The 25,095-nt window shown below is 35.3% G+C and overlaps 1 protein-coding gene across 1 annotated transcript in view; it reads right to left on the bottom strand.

The window, feature by feature from the left end:
- Positions 1-298: 298 nt before the first annotated feature.
- Sycp2 (synaptonemal complex protein 2) overlaps positions 299-25,095 on the bottom strand; it is a 58,048-nt gene continuing 33,251 nt past the window's right edge. Inside the window, exons 24-43 of the mRNA XM_060382744.1 lie at positions 24,848-24,884; positions 23,678-23,745; positions 23,531-23,588; positions 20,004-20,059; positions 19,522-19,579; positions 16,747-16,909; positions 15,886-15,923; positions 15,251-15,427; positions 12,097-12,295; positions 10,403-10,608; positions 8,046-8,225; positions 7,172-7,262; positions 6,255-6,410; positions 5,466-5,572; positions 4,024-4,118; positions 3,824-3,923; positions 3,386-3,444; positions 3,185-3,266; positions 3,023-3,079; positions 299-920 (exon numbers count right to left, since the gene is read on the bottom strand). Coding sequence (XP_060238727.1) covers positions 849-920; positions 3,023-3,079; positions 3,185-3,266; positions 3,386-3,444; positions 3,824-3,923; positions 4,024-4,118; positions 5,466-5,572; positions 6,255-6,410; positions 7,172-7,262; positions 8,046-8,225; positions 10,403-10,608; positions 12,097-12,295; positions 15,251-15,427; positions 15,886-15,923; positions 16,747-16,909; positions 19,522-19,579; positions 20,004-20,059; positions 23,531-23,588; positions 23,678-23,745; positions 24,848-24,884 — 2,059 coding nt within the window. The 3' untranslated portion in view covers positions 299-848. The remainder of the gene's footprint in view (positions 921-3,022; positions 3,080-3,184; positions 3,267-3,385; positions 3,445-3,823; positions 3,924-4,023; positions 4,119-5,465; positions 5,573-6,254; positions 6,411-7,171; positions 7,263-8,045; positions 8,226-10,402; positions 10,609-12,096; positions 12,296-15,250; positions 15,428-15,885; positions 15,924-16,746; positions 16,910-19,521; positions 19,580-20,003; positions 20,060-23,530; positions 23,589-23,677; positions 23,746-24,847; positions 24,885-25,095) is intronic.

The raw sequence follows: 25,095 nt of genomic DNA, 5'->3' as shown, positions 1-25,095 counted from the left end.
AGAAACTCCATCCCTTCATGAATCTTAAAATCTTAGGTGATGTAAATTGAATATGCTAAAAATGTATTTTGTGCTTGACTAAAAAACCAAACCACTTTACCACTGTACTATTAAATTCTGGTATTGTTCAAATACTCAACCATTTTCAAACAGACAAAGGAAAGCTTGGTATTATCCTTCAAGTGTCTGACTAAGGTGGTTCATAAAATAGAATAATAGTAATTGTAAAGTAATTATACTTACTCAAGTGAAATAAGCATTTATTTCAAAAATAATCTAACAAAATATTACATGAATAACAGGAGCCTAGAAAGGATTGGCAAGCAGCCTGCTTCGGAGTTAAGACTTCTACACTGTGATAAAATATTTATGAAATAAGTACAATTTTAGGTCATTTAGTACTTTTTTGTGCACTGGAATCATAAATATCTCAAAGTATGAAGGTACTAACAAGTAAACATTATAAAGCAGGGCCTTTTCCCCTTTCAAAGAAGGGCTAATATTTTACTACCTGTGTATTTCCAAACCATTATGCAAATTTCAGTATATTTTATCCCAAAACTGTACTAATTTAAAAATACACTTTATGTAATACTTAAGTAAAAACACTAGCTTTATAGGCATAATTATGTAAATATGATTCTAAAGTAAGCTCCTTTTACAGTTTGTTCATAGTACACATAAGTTGCATTTGGAGTCATGTTTTTCATCTCTAACACTTGAGACTGGAGGTTCCTGTACACAGCCTACAGCTGCTTGGATGATACATATCTGCAAGGCCACTTTTTTTTTTTTAGTTATACACAAAAACTAATAATCAGGTAAAATGTGTTGACAGCATCCGGATTTCACACATTTCCTTGATGAGCCTTGAACAATGATGCTAGTCCTCTGCGTATGTTGAGAAGTTCCTCTTCATGCTGTGACCAAGGGGAAAAACAATCATTTGTATTAAGATACAATTAGTGCTCAATCCACCTAGCCACTTAGGGTCTACATGGAGGTATCTAGATGATTCTCCCACCATTAGCAATATTCAGGATACTAAAGAAAAGCCTTGCAATCTTTTAAAGCTCCACATAAAAAATTTAAAGGAAGAGTTAAAAAAAGCCCTCAAGAGCCAGCTATACCAATCCTAGGCATATATCCAAAAAATGTTCAAGTATACAACAAGGACATTTGCTCAAACATGTTCTTAGTAGCTTTATTTGTAATGGCCAGAATCTGCAAACAACCCAGAAGTCCCTCAACTGAAGAATGGATACAGAAATTGTGGAACATTTACACAATGGAATATTACACAGCAATTAAAAACAAGGAAATTCTGAAATTTGCAGAAAAATGGTGGGAGCTAGAAAAGATCATCCTGAGTGAGGTATCTCAGAAGCAGAAAGACACACATGGTATATACTCACTTAAGTGGATATTAGACATATAATATATGTCTAATATTAAATTAAATCATATTAATCATATTAAAATCTACACCTAAAGAAGCTAAGCAAGAAGGAGGACCATGGGTAAGATGCTTAATCCTCATTCAGAGAGGCAAATGGGATAGACATCGGAAAGGGGAGAAAACATGGAATAGGACAGGAGCCTACAACAGAGGGCCTCTGGAAGACTCCACCTAGCAGGGTATTAAAGCAGATGCTGAGACTCATAGCCAAACTTTGGGCAGAGTGCAGGGAATCTTATGAAAGAAGGGGGAGATAGAAAGACTTGGGGGAAACAGAAGCTCTACAAGGAGAGCAACAGAACCAAAAAATCTGGGCCCAGGAGTCTCTTCTGAGACTGATACTCCAACCCAGGACCACTCATGGAGAAAACCTAGAACCCTGCACAGATGTAGCCCATGGCAGCTCAGTCTCCAAGTGGGTTTCTCCTAGTAAGGGGAACAGGGGCTGTCTCTGACATAAACTGAGCAGCTGGCTCTTTGAGCACCTCCCCTGGGGGGGGGGGGCAGCCTTACCTGGCCACAGAGGAAGACATGTAGAAGGTCCTGATGAGAACTGATAAGCTAGGGTCAGATGGAAGGGGAAGAGGACCTTCCCTATCAGTGGACTAGGGGAGGGGCATAGGAGGAGATGAATGAGGGAGGGTGGAATTGGGAGGGGAATAGGGACGGGGCTACTGCTGGGATACAAAGTCAATAAATTGTAATAAATTAAAAAAATTAAAAATACAAAAAAAATTCTAGAGATTTTTTTTTTCAGTGAGGATCGACTTAGGCAGCTTATTTGCTCAAGCTGCATGAGCCTGGCTACAGGTTCATAATCTGTACCACTTAGTATTGCATGATATTACATTTCACAAGAATTTTAATACTTTATAGAGATAAAGGTCACTATTATTATGTACTTAAAACTTTGAGAAAACTTTCAACATGTCCCTGTAAAGCAGTGACACAAGTCGCCTTGGGAGCACTTCATCCTAGAATGTAGCTGGTAGTCTACTTTTAGAGAGGCAACTGTATTTGTTTATGCAAATCAATGAAGTGCCATTGCTAATGCAGATAACAGTTCTTCCACTCAGGAGTTCGGGTTGCTTGGCTTTGGATAAAGTATAGATTTATAAACAGTACAAACAAGTCATTTCTTCACCTAGTTTTTACAATTGCAAATCATCTGTTTCCTGTGAAGGAATCCCTTATCCATTGTTCATCTAAACAAGGTTCCCATAAAGATTAAAGAACTAAAAGTCATCAGATAGAACCTGCCACAAAAAGAAAACAAAAACAAACCTTGCTCTTCCCATTAAACCAACCAACCAACCAACCAACCAATAAACAAACAAATTAACTAACAAACAAAAAGTGTGAAAAACCTTTGGAAGAGTTTTCCATTAAAAAAAAAAAGTAAACACATGTGGTAGTCCATGCCTATAATCTGAGCATTCTGGAGGCTGAGGAGAGAGTTTAAGAGCAACCTGGGCACAAAATCAAGAAACTGTTTTATAAAACAGACAAAAAAGAGCACCAAAGCCAGGTAATTACATGGAAGAACACATGCAGCTCACTTACCATTTCCTTAAGCAGCTTGTCTTGCAGAATTTTCATGTTTGCTTTCATCAAACGCATCTACAAACAGTACATTTCCTTCATGAAATTTATCAAATTTTCACAACAAAAACCAAGTTATACTAATCAACATTAAGGTTACAGATAAATATATAAAATTTATACCTCAGATGTAAAAATAGCTTCTTCATAAACAGAGTTATGGACAAAAAAACTTTTATCCAGTGAAGTTTTCAAAACACGAAGCCTAATAAATAAAATAAGAATTAACATTTTACATATCAGTTCACATCCCACTGCTGTAGTGAAGAATATGTTATGTTTCATACACAGACTTACAGATTCTACTAAGAAAAGCATACTAACCTTTCCTGCTCACTTCGGTAATATGCCCACATCTTCTGAACTAATTTTTCCCCGACGTCCTAAGTTTTAAGGTACAAACAAAACAAAACAAAAACCCTTGTAGTTTAACATGATTAAAATCTAAATTTGTGTAAAAACTGGTTATAGGCTAAGAAAACTGTATATAGCATATATTTTTTTTCAGATTACAAGTATTAGAAGTAAAATCTCTCAGATGTCTCCCACATTATCCAAGATATTCATTATAAATTTGTGGGCAATTTCAGAGTTCAAAAAAGGCTGACATAAGATGGAAGTATGCTTTAAATAAAGACAGATGGACAGATAAACAGATAGTCCTACAATGGTCTCTCAAAGTGTAGAGCAAACAATTTTAAAGAGCTATATTAGACTTTAAACATTTTAAGGAATATTTTTTTAATCTTTAGGATCACAAACCACAAGCTCCTTCTCGAAGTCTTGTAAAGTCTTTGAGGCTCTTTCAATTCTCTCCAGCTCATCTAGAAGAGTGACTTGAAATTTGTCAATATTTTCATCTCTATTAAAAAAGGAAAAAATAAGATTGTTTTAAAACACAAGGGCCACAGTTCAAAAGTACACAATATGCATAATCCACCATACAGATTTGTGCTACAGACCTGCGTCCTTGAGCTTGACAGATCACTGTCATCAGATGGTGTTGAGTCAATTTCAATGTCTTTGTACTAAAATCATCCAAGATTTTACGTTGCGTCTGAAAAATACTTTTAACTTAAAATTTCTTTATAAAATAATAACCTAATCAAAAGTGTATTATGAAAAAGTCTTTCCATAACACACAAACAACTAAGAAAATCTTAGAAAACTAAAATTGAAGTTATTTAAAGTTAACTTTTTGTAATTAGCTTAGTTTGTGTTGGCTACTTATGTTGGTCACTTTGATATTTGTTTTAAAGAATACTACCATTTATGATATTTATAAAACTTGGTACTGATTATAGCTTTCTTCAAGAGAAAATTTACCATTTTTTCACAAAACATATTTTCAGCTACCAAAGACACGTAACAGAGTCTGTACAATTAAGAGATTCTCTTGGCTTTGGGAAAATGAAGATTAAGAAATTTCAGATCTTAGGTTTGGATAAAAGGAAAAGGCAATCAAGAGATGAGATTGCTAACACGCTAACTGTACCTATCATTGTTCGAAGGAGGTAATGAACTGATTATTAGTTCAAATAAAGACACAAGATATTGTGATTTCCTATCTATTACCAAAAGGTAAACACTGATTTTAGCTTGTACTTTGCATACATCATCTCACTGGATCCTCAGAAACTAAGGATATACTACAGATCTGGTGGAAAAAAAAAACTGCGAGGATGAAATACTACATCATGTGCTACTCTCCACCAATAATAACCTCTGTGAGAGATTAAGTTAAAACGCTTAAAGAAGGGGATGACTCTCTATAAAGTGCTTCATCATACAAATATGAAGACCCTAGTTCAGATGCCCAGCACCCACATACAAAGCCAGATGCAGGGACATGTATTTGTAAAGGTAGATCTGAGGAGGCTTGCTGACCAGCCAGTCAATACAGCTGAATAGAAAATGATCTTCATTGGGAGATCATTTCCCAAACAAACAAAAAAATAAGGTAGAGAAGATGCATAACACAGACCTCTGGCCTCCACAAGCACATATCAATGCACATATACTTACTTGCAAAATGTGTGCATGCACACCTCACTCATATACAAAAACAAAAAACCTCCATAGTAAAACTCCTAAACATGAGGCCTGGCCAAAATGTTAAACTGCAAAGACAAATTGAACAGAAGAGAAGAATCAGGAATATAATTTTATCTATCTGTCTGTCTATCTATCTCTATCTAAATATATAGACATATGGATTTAGATATAGATTTTAGAAGTGAGAAGTGTCTTTTGTCTGATTATCATTCTAATTTACCATCTAGGCAAATTTAGATTCATGAATGGTTGTTTTGTTGGCTAAGTATCAGATAAGCCATCTATCACCTACCAAAAAAAATTGTAGTGTATTACCATGGTTCTGTGTGTAACTTAGGAGGTAACTCACATCAGTTTTCCTCTTATAGTCTGAGTTGATGTTATCATAAAACATCCCAGCAGGTAACTCCTGTTGCCAGTCCTCAGGAACAGTAAAATCTGGTGTTAATAATGAAGCTGTAATTTCAGACACAAAAAAATGAAAACAATGAGCCAACATTAAAATATGCATTTCTACTTAGTTTATCCTTCTCATTAGACTGATAAGAAAGTTCTTCATATTCTATGTGTTTCAACCAAAGAAGAGTTTTTTGTTTTTATTAAAAGTGAACTCTGTATTTGTCACAGATACAAATAGCCTTTTGATAGGGCTACTGAGACACAAATAACAATTTAGGTGCAACATTTAGTACTTTTAAATTTAATAATGCAGAAGTAGCCAGGTGGTGATAGTACCCACCTTTAATCCCAGCACTCAGGAAGCACAGGCAGGTGGATCTCTGAGTTCAAAGCCAGCCTGGTCTACTAAGTGAGTTCTAGGACAGCCAGGACTATACAGAGAAACCTTGTGTCAAAACAACCAAAGAAAACTAAGACTATTAAGTGGCAAACTAACACTTCAAGTAATTTAAGTTTAATAAAATTTAAATGTAAGACATGAAAAAATGATGGGAGAAATCTCTCAGTATTTAAGACCCATGCTACTACTTGTACAGAAAATCAAATTTGTGATAAAAATCTTAACCATCTCGCACTCATACAAAGTTGTTTTTACAAAGAACTGTTTTGTTGAGGTCCTTCAAACTCTAGGAAGCTGCCCTGGAAGAAACTGCAGTTTGATAGGCTTTTATCTGCTTACCTTTTTGAGTGTGTTGATCCAAATGTTCCCTTTGACATAGTTTTTTTGAAAACAAATGTTCTCTTCCTTCTGCCTCTTCTACTTGTGCTTCATTGGAATTATTTAGAGCATAATCTTCTAAGTACATCTGTCTTTTGCAATTACGTTGACTGGGACCTTAAGAAACAGATATAACAGAGCTCCAATTCTGATTCAACAGTATCTACTACTTTATTGCTTTAATTGAAAAGCTTTTAACCAACTATATTAAAGTATATATACTTTACATATTTTTACAACAAAATTGAATAATGATATGACTTAAAATATGACTTAAAATTTAGGTATAATTTCAAAGTAATTAGTAATTACTCTAAAAGCAAGGCTGTAGCCAGAAAGATGGCTTAATAGTTAAGAGTACTTGCTACTCTTGAGAGTACTTGCTGCTCATGCAGAGGACCTAGGCTCGGTTTCCAGCATCCCCTCAATGGCTCACAACTGTCTTTAACTCCAGTTCCAGGACACCTGACACTCTCTTCTGGCCTCCATGGACATGCATGCACATGGGGCATATATATACACACACGAAACACAGAATTTAAGTACTTTGTTTTTTGTTTTGTTTTGAGACAGGGTTTCTCTGTGTAGCCCTTGCTATCCTGGAACTCACTCTGTAGACCAGGTGGGCCTTAAACTCAGAGAGCTACCTGCCTTTGTCTCCTGAGTGCTGGGATTAAAGGTGTATGCCTAAACCACTCAGCTAAATACAGGGTCTTTCTGTGTAGCCTGGGCTGTCCTAGACTTGCTTTGTAGACTAGGCTAGCCTTAAACTCACAGAGAAATGTCTTCCTCCACTTCCCCAAGTGCTGGAATTATAGGCATGCACCACTGTGCCCTCCTGCTAAAGTAAAATTTTAAAAAGCAAGACATCTACAAACCTGATACATGAGTATTGTCACTGGGCATATCAAACAATATTTTCTCTGTTCTTTCACTAGACAATGATAATGGAGATGCTGCATGACTTTCCTAAAATAAATATTAGTAATTAGAAGAAAAGTACTATAAACACTTAATCACTTTTATCTTAGACTATTCTTTATCAAACTCCCAAGCCAATATATTTCAAATGTTTTCAAATTCTTTTTCATAGCATCTTTTATCTATCCTTTCATCTTGAAGACTACTGAAAATGAATCTTTATGATAAATTAACATCAGTCTCATGCTAATAGTTTTTATCTGACATTTTCTGAACATTTTTTATTTTCAATTTCTCTTTACTAGTATCTTCATTTTTTGAGTAAAACTAGGGGGCTAAAAAAAAATTCTTGTAAAAAGTGACATTTTCCACATTTAAATTTGTGTTTTACTACTTGTAAAACCAGTAATATTACTTAATTACTATTCTTTCTTTCTTTAACCTGTGTGTTCTTTTAGACAGTTATGGGCAGCTCAAATCCTAGCCCTCCCTCCCCCCAGATACAACAAAAATTTATTTTAATCTTCTATATTATACAGGTAACATATTTGTACTGATTGACTAGCGGAGTTTTATGCTAACAAGAAGTTCAGTCAATCACATTTCTACTAATCATGAAGCCAGAAAGCCTTATAAATATGTAAACTCAGGGATTTTGCCCCTATAACCACACTATTTTAAGATCTTCTTGTTCTCACTTTAAAAGTTTCAACTTTTCCCATGCCTAAAACATTCTATATTTTAGAAATCTGATTCTCCAGTCACAGAGACTGAAAAATACTTGGTATTATGATTCCTACTGAAGACTTGCAATTTGAACTAGAGTATTACCTCTCTCTTGCTTTGCATATGGTTTTCACCACTATATGGAGATTCAGTTTCCATAAAATGTTTCTCTGAACTATTACTGCTTACATCTGAATAGCTGTTACAATGTTGATTATTTATCATTGTTTGATTATTTATCACTGAATTTGTATATTTTCTATTCTTGGTTGGAGTATGCCTGGGCTATGAATAAATAAGACATAGAGAAACCAAAAGGAAATTAGATAACTGCTTAAAACCAGAAAAATGTTGAATTAAACAATAGGAAGCAAGCAACTTAAAATTTCAGAGAATAAACTCAATGCTAAAATTTAGCACCCACCTACATATAATATTAATTAGTTCAATGACAAGTATCTAGCAAAGCCCATGAGTAAAGAATGTCTGCTAGTAAGGCTTCTAGCCTTCAGAGGTCAAGTCAGTTTCAGAAGAAAAAGAACATGAAAACAAAAGAATTGGTCAGCAAATGCAAAAATTATAATACATTATATAATTGTCTCTATAGAAAAATCTGTAACAGTCTGGGAAAGTATAAAATTCAGCAAGATCACTCAAAATACAAAGATAATTATTTTCTTTAAATACAAGAACAAAACAGTTCTTGGCTTTTTGTTGTTGTTGTTGTTAAGATAAAGTACACAAAAAAGCAAAAGCCTTTAAAATCCCAGAAATGTAGACCATTTTATGTGTGTGTGTGTGTGTGTGTGTGTGAGTGCGCGCATGCATGTGAAATACCCAGCAGGTGTAAAACTAAAGTGGAAATCTTTCATCATTCATAAGAAATCCTAGAGACTAACACCTCAAAGTTTAAATAAAAATTAACATTTTCACATTAAAGGATACCAGATTAAGGAAGAACTAGGTCTTCTTGATGTACTCCAGATTGGCCTTGATAATTCAATATTCCTGCCTTTACCTTTTGAGTGTTGAGATTATAGGGGTGCATCAAACATAACTGCTAGAGTCTTTAACACCCTGAAGATAAAAAACTTTTATTTCATTGTTGGAGTTCTGGATTCCAGCAAGTGAAAGACAGAATGCTATGCAACTAATGCAGGAGTGGTATCTAAACTCATATTAAGAACTCCTATAAAGGCTGGGTGTAGTGTTGCACACTTTAAATCCCAGCACTTGGGAGGCAGAGGTGGGTTGATTTTGGAGTTTGAGGCCAGCATGGTATTTAGAGTGAGTTTCAGGACATCTAGAACTACACAGTGAGACCCCCTCCCAAACCCTAACCATACCCTTCCCCCAAGAAGACTTTCTGTAAACTTTTAAAGATAAATCAACAATTCCATGTACAAGTTAGAAAAGATAAATGGAACTAGAGCTGTACTTTACCAAAGAATGTTTTTCTAAAATGTATAAAGTACTGGATTCAACCCCTAATACCACAAAACAAAAATAGACAAATTCATATCATAGAACAGCTCAAAATTAAAGTACTCATTAATGTAGTGAGTCATGAAAATCCAAAGACAGAAACATCAGATAAAACTCAGCTGAACTTGTGGAAAAGGGGTACAGCTACTGCCCTAGTTATTAAAAAATATGTAGCAAACTAAAATGCCACACAGAATAAAAGGGGTCGTGGAAGGTAATAAAGGTAATTACAATTACCTAGATGTACAGACACTTGCAAAGTGACATATGGAATGTTTAAAGGATGCAAGCAAATGACAGAATCTGACAGGATACTAATTGGCATATTGTGATCTGTACAAAAAATGGGTCTTGCAAAGGGAAGGGATGATGAGGTAAACCAGGGCTTAAACCTCCCTACACCTCCCTTAAAAAAGCACAGTATTACTCTGCACTGTTTGACATACTGACAGTTTAACCTAAGATTTTGTTTGTAAAATATTCCCCCGTAAAGACTACTGGTTTGAAATAAAAGGGCCTTAAAACCATCTAGAAATAAAAATAAAATAAAATAATAAAAACACTCAGCTAAGTCAGATGGCACATTATATCAGCAATTTTAGATCTCTGATACAGGTATGTTAAATACCTATTGTATTTTTTTATTCCAGTGCTGACACTGCATTCTAGGTCCTCATGTGTGCTAGACAAGTGTCCTAAGTGGTACCTTCAAGCCCTAAACGGTCATTAATACCATTTTATTATAAGCAATGATTAGTTCCCATGAATTTTAAACTTCCTTATATTACAAAACACATAAGCAATATCTTTTTCTACTACATTCTTTTCAGTTTTGTCAACTTATGATTTTAACAGCCAAAACTTACTAAAGGTTATAAGCACTGAATAATGAATATTCAATACATATTTGATAAACATTATATACAAGTGGCTTACTATTTTCATATGTGTATGATAAAAGACAATTATATTCTTACCGAAGATTGCAGTCCTGAAACAGGTGAGTAACTCTTTCTCACAAATAGTGTCCTCATCTCACTGATTCTTGGTGATTTTCCCTGATCTTTAACTCCGTTGTTACCATTTAGGGATTCAGATGATGCAGTTTTTGGATAAGGCGAAAGAGATTTTGTGATGTAGTCATAATCCCTAGTAAAATCCCTTTCTGTTATTTTCTCCATACCTAGATTCCCCATAAACACAAACATAACAGTATTACTGCGTATACTTGCTCTAGAAAGGGCATGATAGATTTAATAAGTTATCAAGTCCTCAAGTATTAGGAGTACTTTAAAGATAACAACTATGTTTGAAATATTAAGCCTTTGAAAAATGCCCAACTGAAAATTTTGAGAACTTTCGGAAACAATTTAATGAGATGAAATATAATGACCAACTTAAGTATCATCTTAAGTATTTTAACATTATAGTAACTACTGTTATAAAGCAAGAGAAGTTTTACAAAAGCAATTGGTCTAAGTTGCTCACTAAAAATGAAAACAGTAAGGCTAGGGTTAGACAGCTCAGTCAGTAAAATTCTTGCTGCATAAACCCATAAGTACCTCAGTTCATCCCTTGGAGCCACAAAAGCAAAACAAAACAAAATAAAACAGGTGTGGTGAGCATGCCTATAATCTTAAGAACTTGGCAGTAGATCTCTGAAGCTCATTAGGCAGCTAGATATTCCATTTGGTGAGTACAGGTACAAATGAGATCAAATTTTTTAAAAAGATGTGGGAAAGATGGCTCCCTAGGAATATTTCATGTGCACACATACATGCATACATGTACCAAAAAATGACATAAGTTTTTAATATTAATCAATTCTTGGTTTTTAGCTCAATCAAGGTATGTACATTTGTCTTAGCTTATTTAATGTGACAATGATTCTGATCATTGTGAAACTAAAAGGATCTTGCAGCTACTTTAGAGAAAACAGATACATTAAGCTTTGTATTTAACTGAAATGATTTGCATTTGGAATTGCTTTAAAATAGTCTCACAGAAACTTGGTTTTTGTAACTGAAAGATGCACATAGTCAAAGCTTTAAGAGTATGTATTTTCATTACTTATTATTATTATTTTGGTATTTTGAGATAGGGTTTCTTTATGCAGTCTTGGGTGTCCTGGACTTGCCTTGTATCCCAGGCTGGCCTTGAAATCACAATGTTCCACCTGCCTCTGCCTCCCTGAGTGCTAGAATTAAAGGTGTGCACCACTGCACTAGGCTTACCAATTATTTTTAAATAAAAGCATAATCTCTATTATTTGTGAAGATAATATACTGTGAATTTACAGAATCATCACAAGATTCCTTAGACTTTTGTCATGTGAACTGCATACAGTTTTTGTTATTAAATATTTGAGCTTAAAGTATATTAAAATTGTGCAGTTACATCTTTACATTTATAGCTTATGAATATTAAGTATTTCCACATTAAATAATTTGATCTTCAACATATTAACATGAAAAACCTTGGATATTCTATTATGTTCTCAAGTTGGCAAAAAAAACAAACAAACAAATATTAGCATTAACTGGTTTAAAATGAACTTTTAAGCAAACTATCTCAATTTTCACAAAATTAGTCTTCAAATATTTTCATAGTGTTACAAAAGAAACTTGTTAACTCTTCTAGTAAAATGCAAAGGAAATGAACTAACACTGACATCTCATCACTTCCACGGATGATGGACTCCCAGACACAGATGCAGAAGATAGGCAAAGACAGTCTTCTCTCCCATCACTGAGCTTAGATGAGTTTTTCTGTTTTTCTGATAGCTGTCCTTTTGGCGTTTCTGTATTGAAGACTTTCTGTTGTTTCTTGGGCAGTCTCTTGGTTTGGGCTTTGGAATGGATATTCTCCTCCTAAATGTACCAGTAACTTCAAATTATGCTCATACACTTACACAACTGGATACATAACTTACATTACAAAATTTATCGACTAGTTACTATTCAAGACCATAACAAAAGCTTAGATATTAGCAAAAATATGTTCTAGTATGCTAGGAAGACACTGACTAAACAGTCTACAATCACCTGCAAATAGATTACTGTGAGGGTTCAAAACTGATGATTGTATCCAGTTTAGAGAAAACACAATTCCTAAATTTCATGGTGCTTGAGACACTAAAAAGTCTGTGTACCAAGATGGTGAAGGGAGGCATACATGAATAAGACTATGGATTAGACCAAAAGCACTTCTTAGAGAAAACTCAGGTCTTATCTAGGAGTAACAAGTAATAACGAATTTGTTTCAGTTTTGGGTATACACTGGGAAAAGAGCTTCAGAAGGCATTTTCGTTCTTTGGATATCATAAAAGAAAAGTTTCAGGATTTTTTGTTGTTGCCATTGTTTTTTCTTTTTTTTTTAATTTTTAAGACTGGATAAGAGGAGTGACTTAGAAGGGCATATTTGATGGTGGGCATGGTAACATTAAAGCAAAAAATAACAGAAAATATGATGACTGTTGTTAGGTCCAAGGTTACTTCGAATCTGCGGGTTAGACAAAAGCCAGTATTCCTCAGGAAGCCCATTGCACTCTACGAAAGGATCCAATTTCCTTATCACTGGGGCAAAGAGACAAATGGCTATATATGTGGTGCCCATTAGTACACTGGCCTCCAAGGTCCCTCAGTATCACAAGTACCTGTTAGACATGTCAGAGTTCATCCAGAGTGGCATCCTGGCTCCTCTCACCCCATGCCTTACTTTAAACTACTCTAGCTCAGAACCTACCCTGTCCCTAGTTTCTCATTCATATAACACTACTTTTTCAGCTATGCTCTCTATTTTATCTCCTTCTCTTAGTCCTCTCTTTTGCCTCTCTCTCTTGGTCTTCTTTGCCCTCACACTCTTTGTCTTCATCTCTTGCCCCCTACCTCCTTCTCAAGGTTAAGTCTAGTCTACTGGCTGTATCCAGCCTAAAACTTTTCCCCCCTGCTCTGGACTCTTACAGATGCATCTGACTATACTCTCCCCCTCATATTTATAATAAAAGCCTTTCACTTAACCAAACCTTGGAGCAGTCATGTTAATCAGTGTATAAGCCTGGTTCTGAAACCACACTTTTATACAATCACATTATAATGTTTTTAAATGGTTTCAAGCTAGAGATAATGGGAACATAAACAAGAGAAAATGGTACTTTAATTGGTTAAGATCAAGCTATTGATCTTAACCCATTAAGATCTGGAACTACTAAGTATTCAAATGTTAATTGATTGCGCCTCTTACCCCAGGTTATCCCTGATTGGCTAAATAAAGTTGCCTACAGCCTGGACTGGACAGAAGAGATATAGGCGGAGCTAAGTTTCAAGGGCTTGGGGTCACAGGCGGACCATGAGGAAAGAGGAGAGAGAAGGAAAGAGAAGAGAGGAGCAGATTGTTACAGGTGAGAAGCATGAACTGGATAGAAGAATGTGGCTGGGATAAGATTGCTCTGAGGGTTGGCATGATGGAGAGAAGCAGCCCAAATGGAAAACATGTGCAACTACTTATGGAGATTTTAACTGGGAATTAGATAAGAAAAGTTAGGGGATTAATATCTGTCTAAGCAAGCAGGACGTCCCTGGATAAGATGCTCAATCTTCATTCAGAAAGGCAAATGGGATAGACATCAAAAAGAGTGAAACAAGGAATAAGACAGAGGGCCTTTGAAAGACTCTACCCAGCAGGGTATTAAAGCAGATGCTGAGACTCATAGCCAAACTTTGGGCAGAGTGCAGGGATACTTATGAAAGAGGGGGAGATAGAAAGACCTGGAGGGAACAGAAGGTCCACAAGGAGAGCAACAGAACCAAAAAAATCTGGGCCCAGGGGTCTTTTCTGAGACTGATACTCCAACCCAGGACCACTCATGGAGAAAACCTGGAACCCTGCAAAGATGTAGCCCATGGCAGCTTAGTCTCCAAGTGGGTTTCTCCTAGTAAGGGGAACAGGGGCTGTCTCTGACATAAACTCAGTGGCTGGGTCTTTGAGCACCTCCCCCTGAGGGGGAAGACAGCCTTACCAGGCCACAGAGGAAGACAATGCAGATGGTCCTGATGAGACCTGATAGGTTAGGGTCAGATGGAAGGGGAGGAGGACCTCCCCTATCAGTGGACTGGGGAAGGGGCATGGGATGAGAAGAGGGAGGAAAGGAGGGAGGGCAGGATTGGGAGGTGATAAGGGAGGGGGCTACAGCTGGGATACAAAATGAGTAAACTGTAATAAATAAAAAAATTACAAACAAAACAAAAGATCTGTCTAGTCCCAGTGTTTAAAGCATATAAAAAAAAATCTGTCTTTTATTTCTATAATAGCAGAAATAAACTGCTGCCTTAATAATCATATGAATCAACATTAATTATTAACAATCATACTACATGGTATAGTAGTCAAAGACCTATCTTTAGGATAGGACTCTCCCAGCTAAATTATACCACTTCCTAGCTTTGTGAATTTCTCTTTCTCGAGCCTCAGATTCTTGATGTTTACATGCTGTTTTTTTTTATCCCTTATTTTAAATTAATAATTGGGTTCTCCTTAATTCAATGGGTTTTCAAAATGATAAATAACTGTACAGACTTTGTATTGATGAAACCAGCAAAAAATGTTTATTGCTTTCTCCTTCAGTATATCTTTTATTCCCACAGAAATTATTAAGATGACAGTATTCACAGTGATTAATGATTTACATATAAAATTTTAAGGTAAATTTGTAAAGTGCTTAAAACTAGAAACCTAAATTCTATAAGCACTATATATGCATGCATACAAAAAATTTAGTACATGAAAACTAAATTCAGAGATTATTAATTTTAATTGTATTTATTTACCTTTATTGGCAGATTATCTTCAACTATATATGAAAAAAATTTTTCACTCTCTGGTTCTGATTCTGAAGTTGAGAGATCCTTATAATTTTTTTTTGTTTTCGCTGCTCTTCGTGGAAGTCTGCTTCTTGTATTTCTAACTATTTCATAACCCTTTTTGGTAATGTTTTTATTGAGTACCTTTAGGAGAAATTTTCCTGAATGTTGTAATATTAGTAATAGAGGCATCATAAATATAAACTATTTGATGTAAAAATGGCACACGACATTTAGATATACAATATATGTAGAAATTAAATGATTTTTGGTTGGAAAAACATAAGTGGTTGTACTTTGTTACCATTCTTGTCATCCATCACTGTTTTATTCCTATCATGCAGTCTCTGAAAGGAAAAATATTCTTCCAATTTCAGTACCCACACATGCTCACTCACTCACTCACACACATACACACACACATACATCTAGAACAAGAATAGACTAAAAATGCAAAATGCAGACACTGATTCAAAACAGAATGTGAGAGAAAATATTGTAAAGACAGGATTCAGGATCAGTTATGGAAACTGGTAAGAAAATGAAGACATGACACATTATTGTTTTAACAGACATTAAAGAGTATTTTATCTCTTGGTTACCGTTGTGGATCTTGGCTGTCCCTTTTCCATGGATGACCCTACAATTCAGGAAAAGGTTAAAAATTTCAACCAATGAAATTTTCATAACATTTCTCCAAGTATAAATTTAAAATCATAAAATGATTTTACACATTCAGTACTTATAAACATTTAATAAGCCCCCTCTTCATGTGACTTCAAGATATTATGACACAGCTTTAACCTCAGCTCTTCTTCTGGAGAATGTGGTCTTCAGGACTGCAAGGCTACTTTGGGGTGTCAGGGTGGGGGGAGATTCCCTTTCCCTACACTTTGTAGCAGCCAGACTAGACTACACTGTGATGGGAAATCTATCTTTAGACTCAGTCCAAAGCTTAAGTATTTGAAATGGTAACTCATTACTCAGTGTTTGCTATGTTATAAATCACCTGCCCCCCTTTATATATTATCAAAATTTTAAAGCATATTATCCATGAATCTACCTTCAACTTTTGGAGGATCCCGGGGTCTTCTGGCCACCCCATCAGCCTGGCTAAATTAGCAAGCTTCACACGGAGAAGCCCTTTCTCAAAATTTAATACAGTGGATAACAACTGAAGAAGACAGCTAGCATTTCTTCCTCTTGCCCCTTTCCACGTCCAAATTTTCTGTCTTACTCCTCCCCAACATAAATATAATCATATTAGCAAAATAATAAAGCAACTGGTATGTTGTTTTGTCCTATGTATAAGGGCCTGTTATTAACAGTATACATGATGAAAAGAAGACAAGTAAGAATTTGTAAGGAATATAGAATTATCAAGTATTATGCATATCAATAGAGTAATTTATATAACTAAAATAAAATTATTTGTAATATTTCTCTAAAAAGTAATTTCTTACTTGATTTTCTATTTTTATATTTCTTCGTGTTTTTATTCCTACTATAATCCATTAGTCTTTTTGATTTTGGTTCTCTTAGCCAGCTAATGTCAGTCTTGCTGTCATCATATCCATATTCTGTTTCAGTGTCACTAAAGAGAGTTTTCTTCTCATGACTTAATATCTATGGAAAGAAATCCACAAACATATCTTAGCACATGCCATACACAGTAAGGTAAGCTCCCACACACTCCAAATAATAAACTAAATGCTGATGGAGTTTTGCCAATTTTTTTTTTGTTGTTTGTTTGTTTATTCAGGCCTGGTGTCGGTTCAAACACAGGGCCTTTTATAATGCTAGGCAAAAGTGGTATATCCTTAGGTATAATTTGTTTTTTTTTTTTAGTATTCCATGACTATCAGAATTTTATTTGTCATATTGTCCATATTGTCAGACAAATGCTGCACTCAACAAAGTCAATGTTGAATTAACTTAAGTCCTCATTTCCAAATATTCATTTATATATAGAGAAAGCTCAGCACAGCCCAACATAGCAGACTTGGTTTTCTTCATCTTGAAGTCTTGCCCCAATTCATTTATGCTCACACTAAACTGCATGAAAAAAAACCAAAAAAAAAACAAAAACGTATCATATGAAAATTTCTAAAACTCTCAGAAAGCCTCCAGTCATCATAGGATTTTCTATATTAGCATTCTCAATCATGATTTTTCAAAGTGCCATTTTCCCAGGTCCTAAACTCGAAGGCAAAAATCAGACCATTCTCTAAAATAGTGTAAAACACTTTTGAGTAATTGTTCACTACCTTGGAATTCCTTCATTGTATTTCCATTAAAGAAGCACAGGTTTCATTGTATGTCCATCATATACTTAATAATCTGTGTTCTGCATCAAGAGAACTATAAATAATATCAATTTGTGGGAAGGTGGAAGACTGAGTGATCTGTTAGGAAGTCATCAAGACATTGCTGCTCTCTTGGTAACTTCATTTTATCTATTTCTCTTTGTATCTTTCATGTTATGCAAATCACATTAAGTCACCTTTCTTTGAGCCAGCATGGCTTTCATCTTCAGGTTCCTCTTCTATTTTGTCCCTTTTAAGTGCTTCCACATCCACTTTTAACAAGTGTGTTCACACTAGTTTGGTTACACATCAACAAATGAAAACAAATTTGAATGACTGCATTCTTTCACTGTATTTGCTGATGCGCTAAGAAATGTTCTTGGCAGTTGATTTTGAAAGCATTTGTCAATACCATATGCAAATTTAGAAGGACAAGAAGTCTGACTTTCTTTAGTTTGGCTTTTCTACTATATAGATTTTGTAGGTAGAGCAGTGGGTTTGAAGACTAAGCCTTTATTAACACATGGACTAGGTTCAATCTTGATTGACTATGACCAGAAGTTTCCTGCTACCGAGAATCTAGACTGAAACCTTTCCATGTTATTATTTTTTTAATGACCAGTACACTCCGTGCTCTAGATTCAGGACTTGTAAAATATTCTCAAATATCTACAAATAAGGATAAATTTTGAATTCTTGCTGATCTTCAGGATTTAAAGATGGAAAACCTCTAGCCTCAAATTTACACTCTCCTTTGCTTCCTTTCCTCCAGTTTACTGGGTATGTTGTTTTTGTTTTTGCTATGCCTTCTTTGAGCTTCTTCTAGAATGGAAACTGCTATGATAACCTAAATGCCACTATACTATTCTATTCTATATTTCAGCGTCATTTCTACTCATGTGTATGCCCATCCATTTGTTAACCTCTCAAAATTACCTCCATAAGGGCATCCAATACCAGAATCAAAGCCATCTGAAGAGTTGTCATCAACAACTTATATTATGATTTTATGTCCATGAAAACTGAAGATTGTTTCTCAAAAGTCACTGACAACTTCTTTGACAGTAAACTAGGAAAGGTAAGCTTTTAGGTATAGTCTTCCCTCATAGATAGTCTTAATTCCAACAATACTGCACAGGTAGGATTTTTTTTAAAGCTCTATAATCCTTGTATTATTCCTGGTTTTAGTTTTTTATTTTGTATTCCCTGAAATAATAGACAATAAAGATCCTTAGCCCAAGACAGTTTGATAGAGCTACCCATATTTCAGTTTTCAACCTTTCATATGGATATCTCTAGAATTAGCTATGTTCCTTGGACTGTAAAGCAAAGCTCTCTGCATTATTCCATGTACATATAATGTTATTCTTACCCACTTCAGATGAAATACCCTATTTATAAGCCAAAATATAGTAACAAAATTGCACATCTGAATGTGAACTGTTTTGCTTGCACATATGTAAGTGAAACTAGAATTACACCTGGCTGTAAGCTGCCATGTAGATGCTGAGAACTGAACTTAGGTCCTCTGAAAGAGCAGTCAGTACACTCTCAACTTCTGAGCCATCCCCCTCCAGCCCCTGAACGTTATTTTTAAACACCAGCAGGTGTTTTATTTTATAGTCCAATAATTTCCAGTATTAAAGTGTTTTTTAAAGAAATACTCTTAAAATGTATTTTTTAAAAATTTGTGATGCGTGTATGTGTCTATGTATGTTAAGTCACATGTATGTAGGTATCTGCAGAGTCCAGATGAGGTGATCATTCCACAGAACTGAAGTTATAGATCGTTTGTGAGCTACCCAATGTGGGTGCTAGGAACCAAATGCAGATCTTCTGAAGAGTACCAAGCACTCTTAATCAAGGAGCTGAGCTCCCTCTCTAGCACAAGAAATACTGGTTTTAACTGGCATATTACACGTTATAACTTACTTTTTTATCTTTTGTTTTGAGAGACAGGTCATGCTCATCATGATTCCTTACACCTACCCTTGAGGAACAAAAATACACATTAATTTTAAACATGTATCACATTTGTTTTTTTCTGACAGAGAACACAGGGAGATTACATCTAAGTTTTCAGATTTAACACTTTCAGTAGCTGTAGCATTGGCTCTGCAACTGTAGCCAGATTGTCCTTTCTTGACCTCAGTTGTTAAAAAATGAGTTTGAATAAAGAACTAATTTTTCAACTCTCTGATTAAAGTCATAATGTTCAAATTACCAACCTTTTACATATTGAATTTATAAATAAATGCTGAAGTAACAATCCCAGCTAGCGTAATCATGACAGTAAGATTTTAATCTACTTCTTTTATACATAAAAATTAGGATTAGGGGAGACTTATTTAAAGGAAAGTAAATTGAGCTAAACTGATGTGATCTATTGAATTATAGTTATTAAAAATACATACAATTTTACTGAATTATCCATACTGGCTTCTCTGGTTGTAGCTTGAAATTCTTGTATCTAAATGGAAAATAAACAAATATAAAGAAAAAAGACTTATGTCAAAAATTAAGGAAATGAAAAGAAAAAAAATGAATGTATCAAAATCTAGTTTTACTTCAGAAAATAAAAATTAATCATTAAAGTCAGCTTTGTCTAGTATTTTTTGTTTAAAGCTAAACCAAATATAGTAAAAGTACTGAGAGCAAAACAAGTCAGAGTGTACTCATTACGACAGGACCAGTATTTTTATTGTGACAATGCATCATGGTAAAACCACCTCAAGATTCAGCTATACCACTTCTAGGCACATATCTGAAATATGCTCAAATATACAACAAGGACATTTGCTCAAACATGTTCTTAGTAGCTTTATTTGTAATGGCCAGAATCTGGAAACAACCCAGAAGTCCCTCAACTGAAGAATGGATACAGAAATTGTGGAACATTTACACAATGGAATATTACGCAGCAATTAAAAACAAGGAAATTCTGAAAATTTCAGGAAAATGGTGGGAACTAGTAAAGATCATCCTGAGTGAGGTATCTCAGAAGCAGAAAGACACACATGGTATATACTCACTTAAGTGGATATTAGACATATAACATAGGATAATCATACTAAAATCTGTACACCTAAAGAAGCTAAGCAAGAAGGAGGTCCATGGGTAAGATGCTTAATCCTCATTCAGAAAGGCAAAATGGGATATACATCAGAAGAAGGTGTAAACAAGGAACAAAACAGGAGGGCCCCTGAAAGACTCTACCCAACAGGGTATTAATGCTGATGCTGAGACTCATAGCCAAACTTTGGGCAGAGTGCAGGGAATCTTATGAAAGAAGGGGGAGATAGAAAGACCTGGAAGGGTCTGGAGCTCCACAAGGAGAGCAACAGAACCAAAAAAAAAAAAAAATCTGGACCCAGGGATCTTTCCTGAGACTGATACTCTAATCAAGGACCACTCATAGAGATAACCTAAAACTCCTGCACAGATGTAGCCCGTAGCAGTTCAGTCTCCAAATGGGTTTCCTAGTAAGGGGAACAGGGGCTGTCTCTGACATGAACTCAGTGGCTGGCTCTTTGAGCACTTCCCCTTGAGGAGGGCACCCTTACCAGGCCACAGAGGAAGACTATGAAAGACAGTCCTGATGAGACCTGATAGGCTAGGGTCAGATGGAAGGGGAGGAGGACCTCAGGACCTCACCTATCAGTGGATTGGGGAAGGGGCATGGGAGGAGATGAGGGAGGGAGGGTGGGATTGAGAGGGGAATAGGGATGGGACTACTGCTGGGACAAAAAGTAAATATATTGTAATAAATAAAAAAATTATATTAAAAAGAAAAAATCTCTTACATTCTCAGAGACTGTAAGTTTTCCTGGACCTTACTGAATAGTTTAATAACACATGTGAGGTCACTTAAGACTGCTAGCCTACAGTTTATTCAATCTGCTTGTTTTATCTGCTTTGAAGAAAACAACCTAACAACCAACCTTACTTGGCTTAGATTTCCAATGTAAAAAACTTTTATAACCTAGGCTAATGCATATCTGAAATCTTAAATTACATACTCTTCCATGCTCCTGACTCAGAATAAATGCAGGAGCATTCTAATAATCATTTGCTGAAGATAGCAACACAGAGGTTGAAAGCAATCTTAAAAAATAAATATCCCTGTACTCTGCCAAAGGTTTGGTCATGAGTCTTTGCTTTGAAAACACTGCTAGTTAGAGTCTTTCAGATGTGCTCAGTAGACTCCTGTCATACGTTCAATGCACATCCCATCTGTCTTTCTAAACGAGGATTGATCATCTTATCCCATGTCCGCTCTATTGATTATCTTTTTTAGGTGTATAGATTTCATTATGTTTATCATATCTTATAGGTCTATATAAGTGAGTATATCCCATGTTTGTCTTTCTCCTTCTGGGATATTTCACTCAGAATGATCTTTTCTAGATCCCACCATTTGCCTGCAAATTTCATGATTTCCTCCTTTTTGATTGCTGAGTAGTATTCCATTGTATAAAAATACCACAATTTCTGTACCCATTCCTCCGTTGATGGACATCTGGGTTGTTTCCAGGTTCTGGCTATTACAAATAGAGCTGCTATAAACATGGTTGAGCAAGTATCCCTTTTGTGTACTTGAACAAACTTTGGGTATATACCTAGCAGTGGTATAGCTGGGTCTTGAGGAAGCACTATTCCTATTTGTCTTAGAAAGCGCCAGATAGCTTTCCAGAGTGGTTGTACCAGTTTACGTTCCCACCAGCAGTGGAGGAGGGTTCCCCTTTCTCCTGATGGGGAAAGGATAGGAGCTCCACAAGGACCAAATATATCTGGGCACAGGGTCTTTTCTGAGACTGACATTCAACCAAGGACCATGTATGGATATAACCTAGAACCTCCACTCAGATGTAGCCTGTGGTAGCTCAGTAACCAATTGGTTTCCTAAAGTGAGGGGAACAAGGACTATTTCTAACAGGAACTCAATGACTGGCTCTTTGGTCTCCCCGCCCCCAAAGGGAGGAGCAGTCCTGTTAGGCCACAGAGGAGGGCTTTGCAGCCAGTCCTGAAGATACCTGATAAAACAGGATCAGATGAATGGGGAGGAGGTCCCCCCCTATCAGTGGACTTGGAAAGGGGCACGGTAGAGATGAGGGAGGGAGGGACTGGGAGGGAATGAGGGATCGGGACACGGCTGGGATACAGAGTTAATAAAATGTAACTGATAAAAAAATAATAATAAGATAAAAAAATGAAAAAAAGAACACACACAGCTTTAAAACAACTAAAAAAAATATCCAACATAAACACTGAACGTAACATTTGGCTATTTCATGATAAAAAATTATGTTTTGGAGGTCAGTTGGAATTAGTGACTTAATTCCTTGTCAAACTGTGTTAGAGATTTCTGTAAAGTATCCCTATCCTTCCCCATGTGACACTTCCTGTGTTGTTCAATAAACACAGACAAAAACCTTTTGTTAGGGACACATAGACATACAGAAAGATAGACACAAAGCCATTCAAGCAGGTAAGGATTCAGACTCATACAACTGGCAGAGGAAGACGGAAGACAGAGGGAGGAAAAAAAAAAACACCACAAAGAATTCAAATGAGGTTTGCTCTTAGTTAAATAGCAATGGAAGTGCTTTGGTTTCTTTCCCTAATGGGACACCAACACATTATTGGAGTTAGAGAGTTTCTTATTAATATATTCAAATGGATCATAATTTTTTAAAGATCAAGTCTAATGTACTGCCAAGCCTCAGTTAACTCATTTTCCATATATTCTTTTTTAAAAAGAGGGAAAAAAAACCTGTGTAGATATACCTATGCTTGCTATCCAAACAAACCATTTCATATTTTTAAACACTGTAAAGTATGTCTATCTCAGGATGCATCTCAAACATAAGCCCATAACTGCAGATAGCTTCAAGGTGATTACAGAAGAACTAAGCACAAAATCAGTGGATTTCTAGCTTACTCCAAGTTTTATAACAGGTTCATCGGCACCATTCAAGCTGAAATTATATACATCATTCCTGTGAAAAACAAAGGTAATGTCAGTGCCACTGCGTAAGAACAAGATTCAGTCTTTTCAAATAACAAGCACTTACGAAAATTTACTCACAGTGGTGGACATTCAGAAGTAACATTAACAAAAGTTGTCTTCAGTTTTCTGTAACTCTTTCTCTGAACCTTTTCCAAAATAAGAAATAGGTTTACATAAAAACATTTAAACATGAGATTGCTATCTGCATCAGACGGGTCGTAAGTGCAATTAAACTGTGACACATCTTCTAGTTGTGCTTTCACTAATAAATCTAGCATCTGTAACATTTTTCTTAGTGAAAATGAATCAACTGAGCAAAAAATCTCTTCATAAAACTACTATCTTGCAAAGACAGTTTTTTAAAATTAGAAACCATTCTATATCTCCATTTATTTCAACAAACAGCAAGCAGCAGTGATCAAAGCAGGTTTCTGAACAAGAGGAGGACACAGTTAAAAGTTGTGAATTTTGAAAAATAAATAAGCTATTATTTGAATATAATGAAGGATTTGGCACAAATATGCTATAAGGCAAAAACAAACAAACAAACAAAAAACAAACAACACGTACAGACTAGTATAACAACAAGCTAAGAATCAGAGTGGACCCTTGAAATTAGACAAATTAAGTGAACATGTAAAAAATATAAATGGTAAATCACAGAGGATCTGTATTTTAAGCCTAGTAAACAACACATATTTTAACAAAATCAAGACTGTGAGGACAGATGGAATCAGCTAGCAAAACAGAACAAAAAACATAGAAAAGAGATTATAATAGACTGATTTCATACTAAATCATTGACCCAAAAGTGAAAATACTGTATCTCTGTTTGAAACAATCTTCATGGTATGGTGGTTGCACCTAGTACCTCAGGTATGGTTAATAGGCAAAGTACCAGACACCACTGAGGTAATATTATCCTTAGTTATCTTTTTTTTTAAAGAAAGGATCTTATTGAAAGTTACCTAGAAAGACCATGAACTTGTAAATATCTGCCTTAGCTTTCTGAGCAACTGGAATTATGGTAGTGTACCATGTGGGTTTTTTATTTTTATTAAAAAAAAAAAAGAAAACTAAAGAGTTATTTAAGTAACTTGTGACTAAATTTGTCAATTGTTATAATCCATTTAGCAGTATTCTATAACCTTAAGTCTAATTCCATTTTTTTTTACCTAGTATTTTAGTGCTTACAATCAAATACTGAGTCTGACTATGTAGAGACTGGTGAAGTTAAGAAGCACCCACCTCATTGAACTCCAAGTCAGGTTTCTTTGAAAACCCACTACAACAAAGATAGTGACAAATTTAAAGAACAACTTAATATCAGTAAAATATTTTTCAGAAACACTATCTTATATACTATTAACTATGCTAAAAAATGGGCACCAACACAAACACAAAATAAAATATGTATGTCAGTCTGATAGTTTTACAATCTCACAATAAATTGTGACTATCACAGTTAAAAATCTAAGTGGCATCAATAATATAGG

The sequence above is a fragment of the Meriones unguiculatus genome, chromosome 4 (assembly GCF_030254825.1).
Source record: "Meriones unguiculatus strain TT.TT164.6M chromosome 4, Bangor_MerUng_6.1, whole genome shotgun sequence".
Lineage (NCBI taxonomy): Eukaryota > Metazoa > Chordata > Mammalia > Rodentia > Muridae > Meriones > Meriones unguiculatus.
This window is presented reverse-complemented; position numbering and strand designations above follow the sequence as displayed.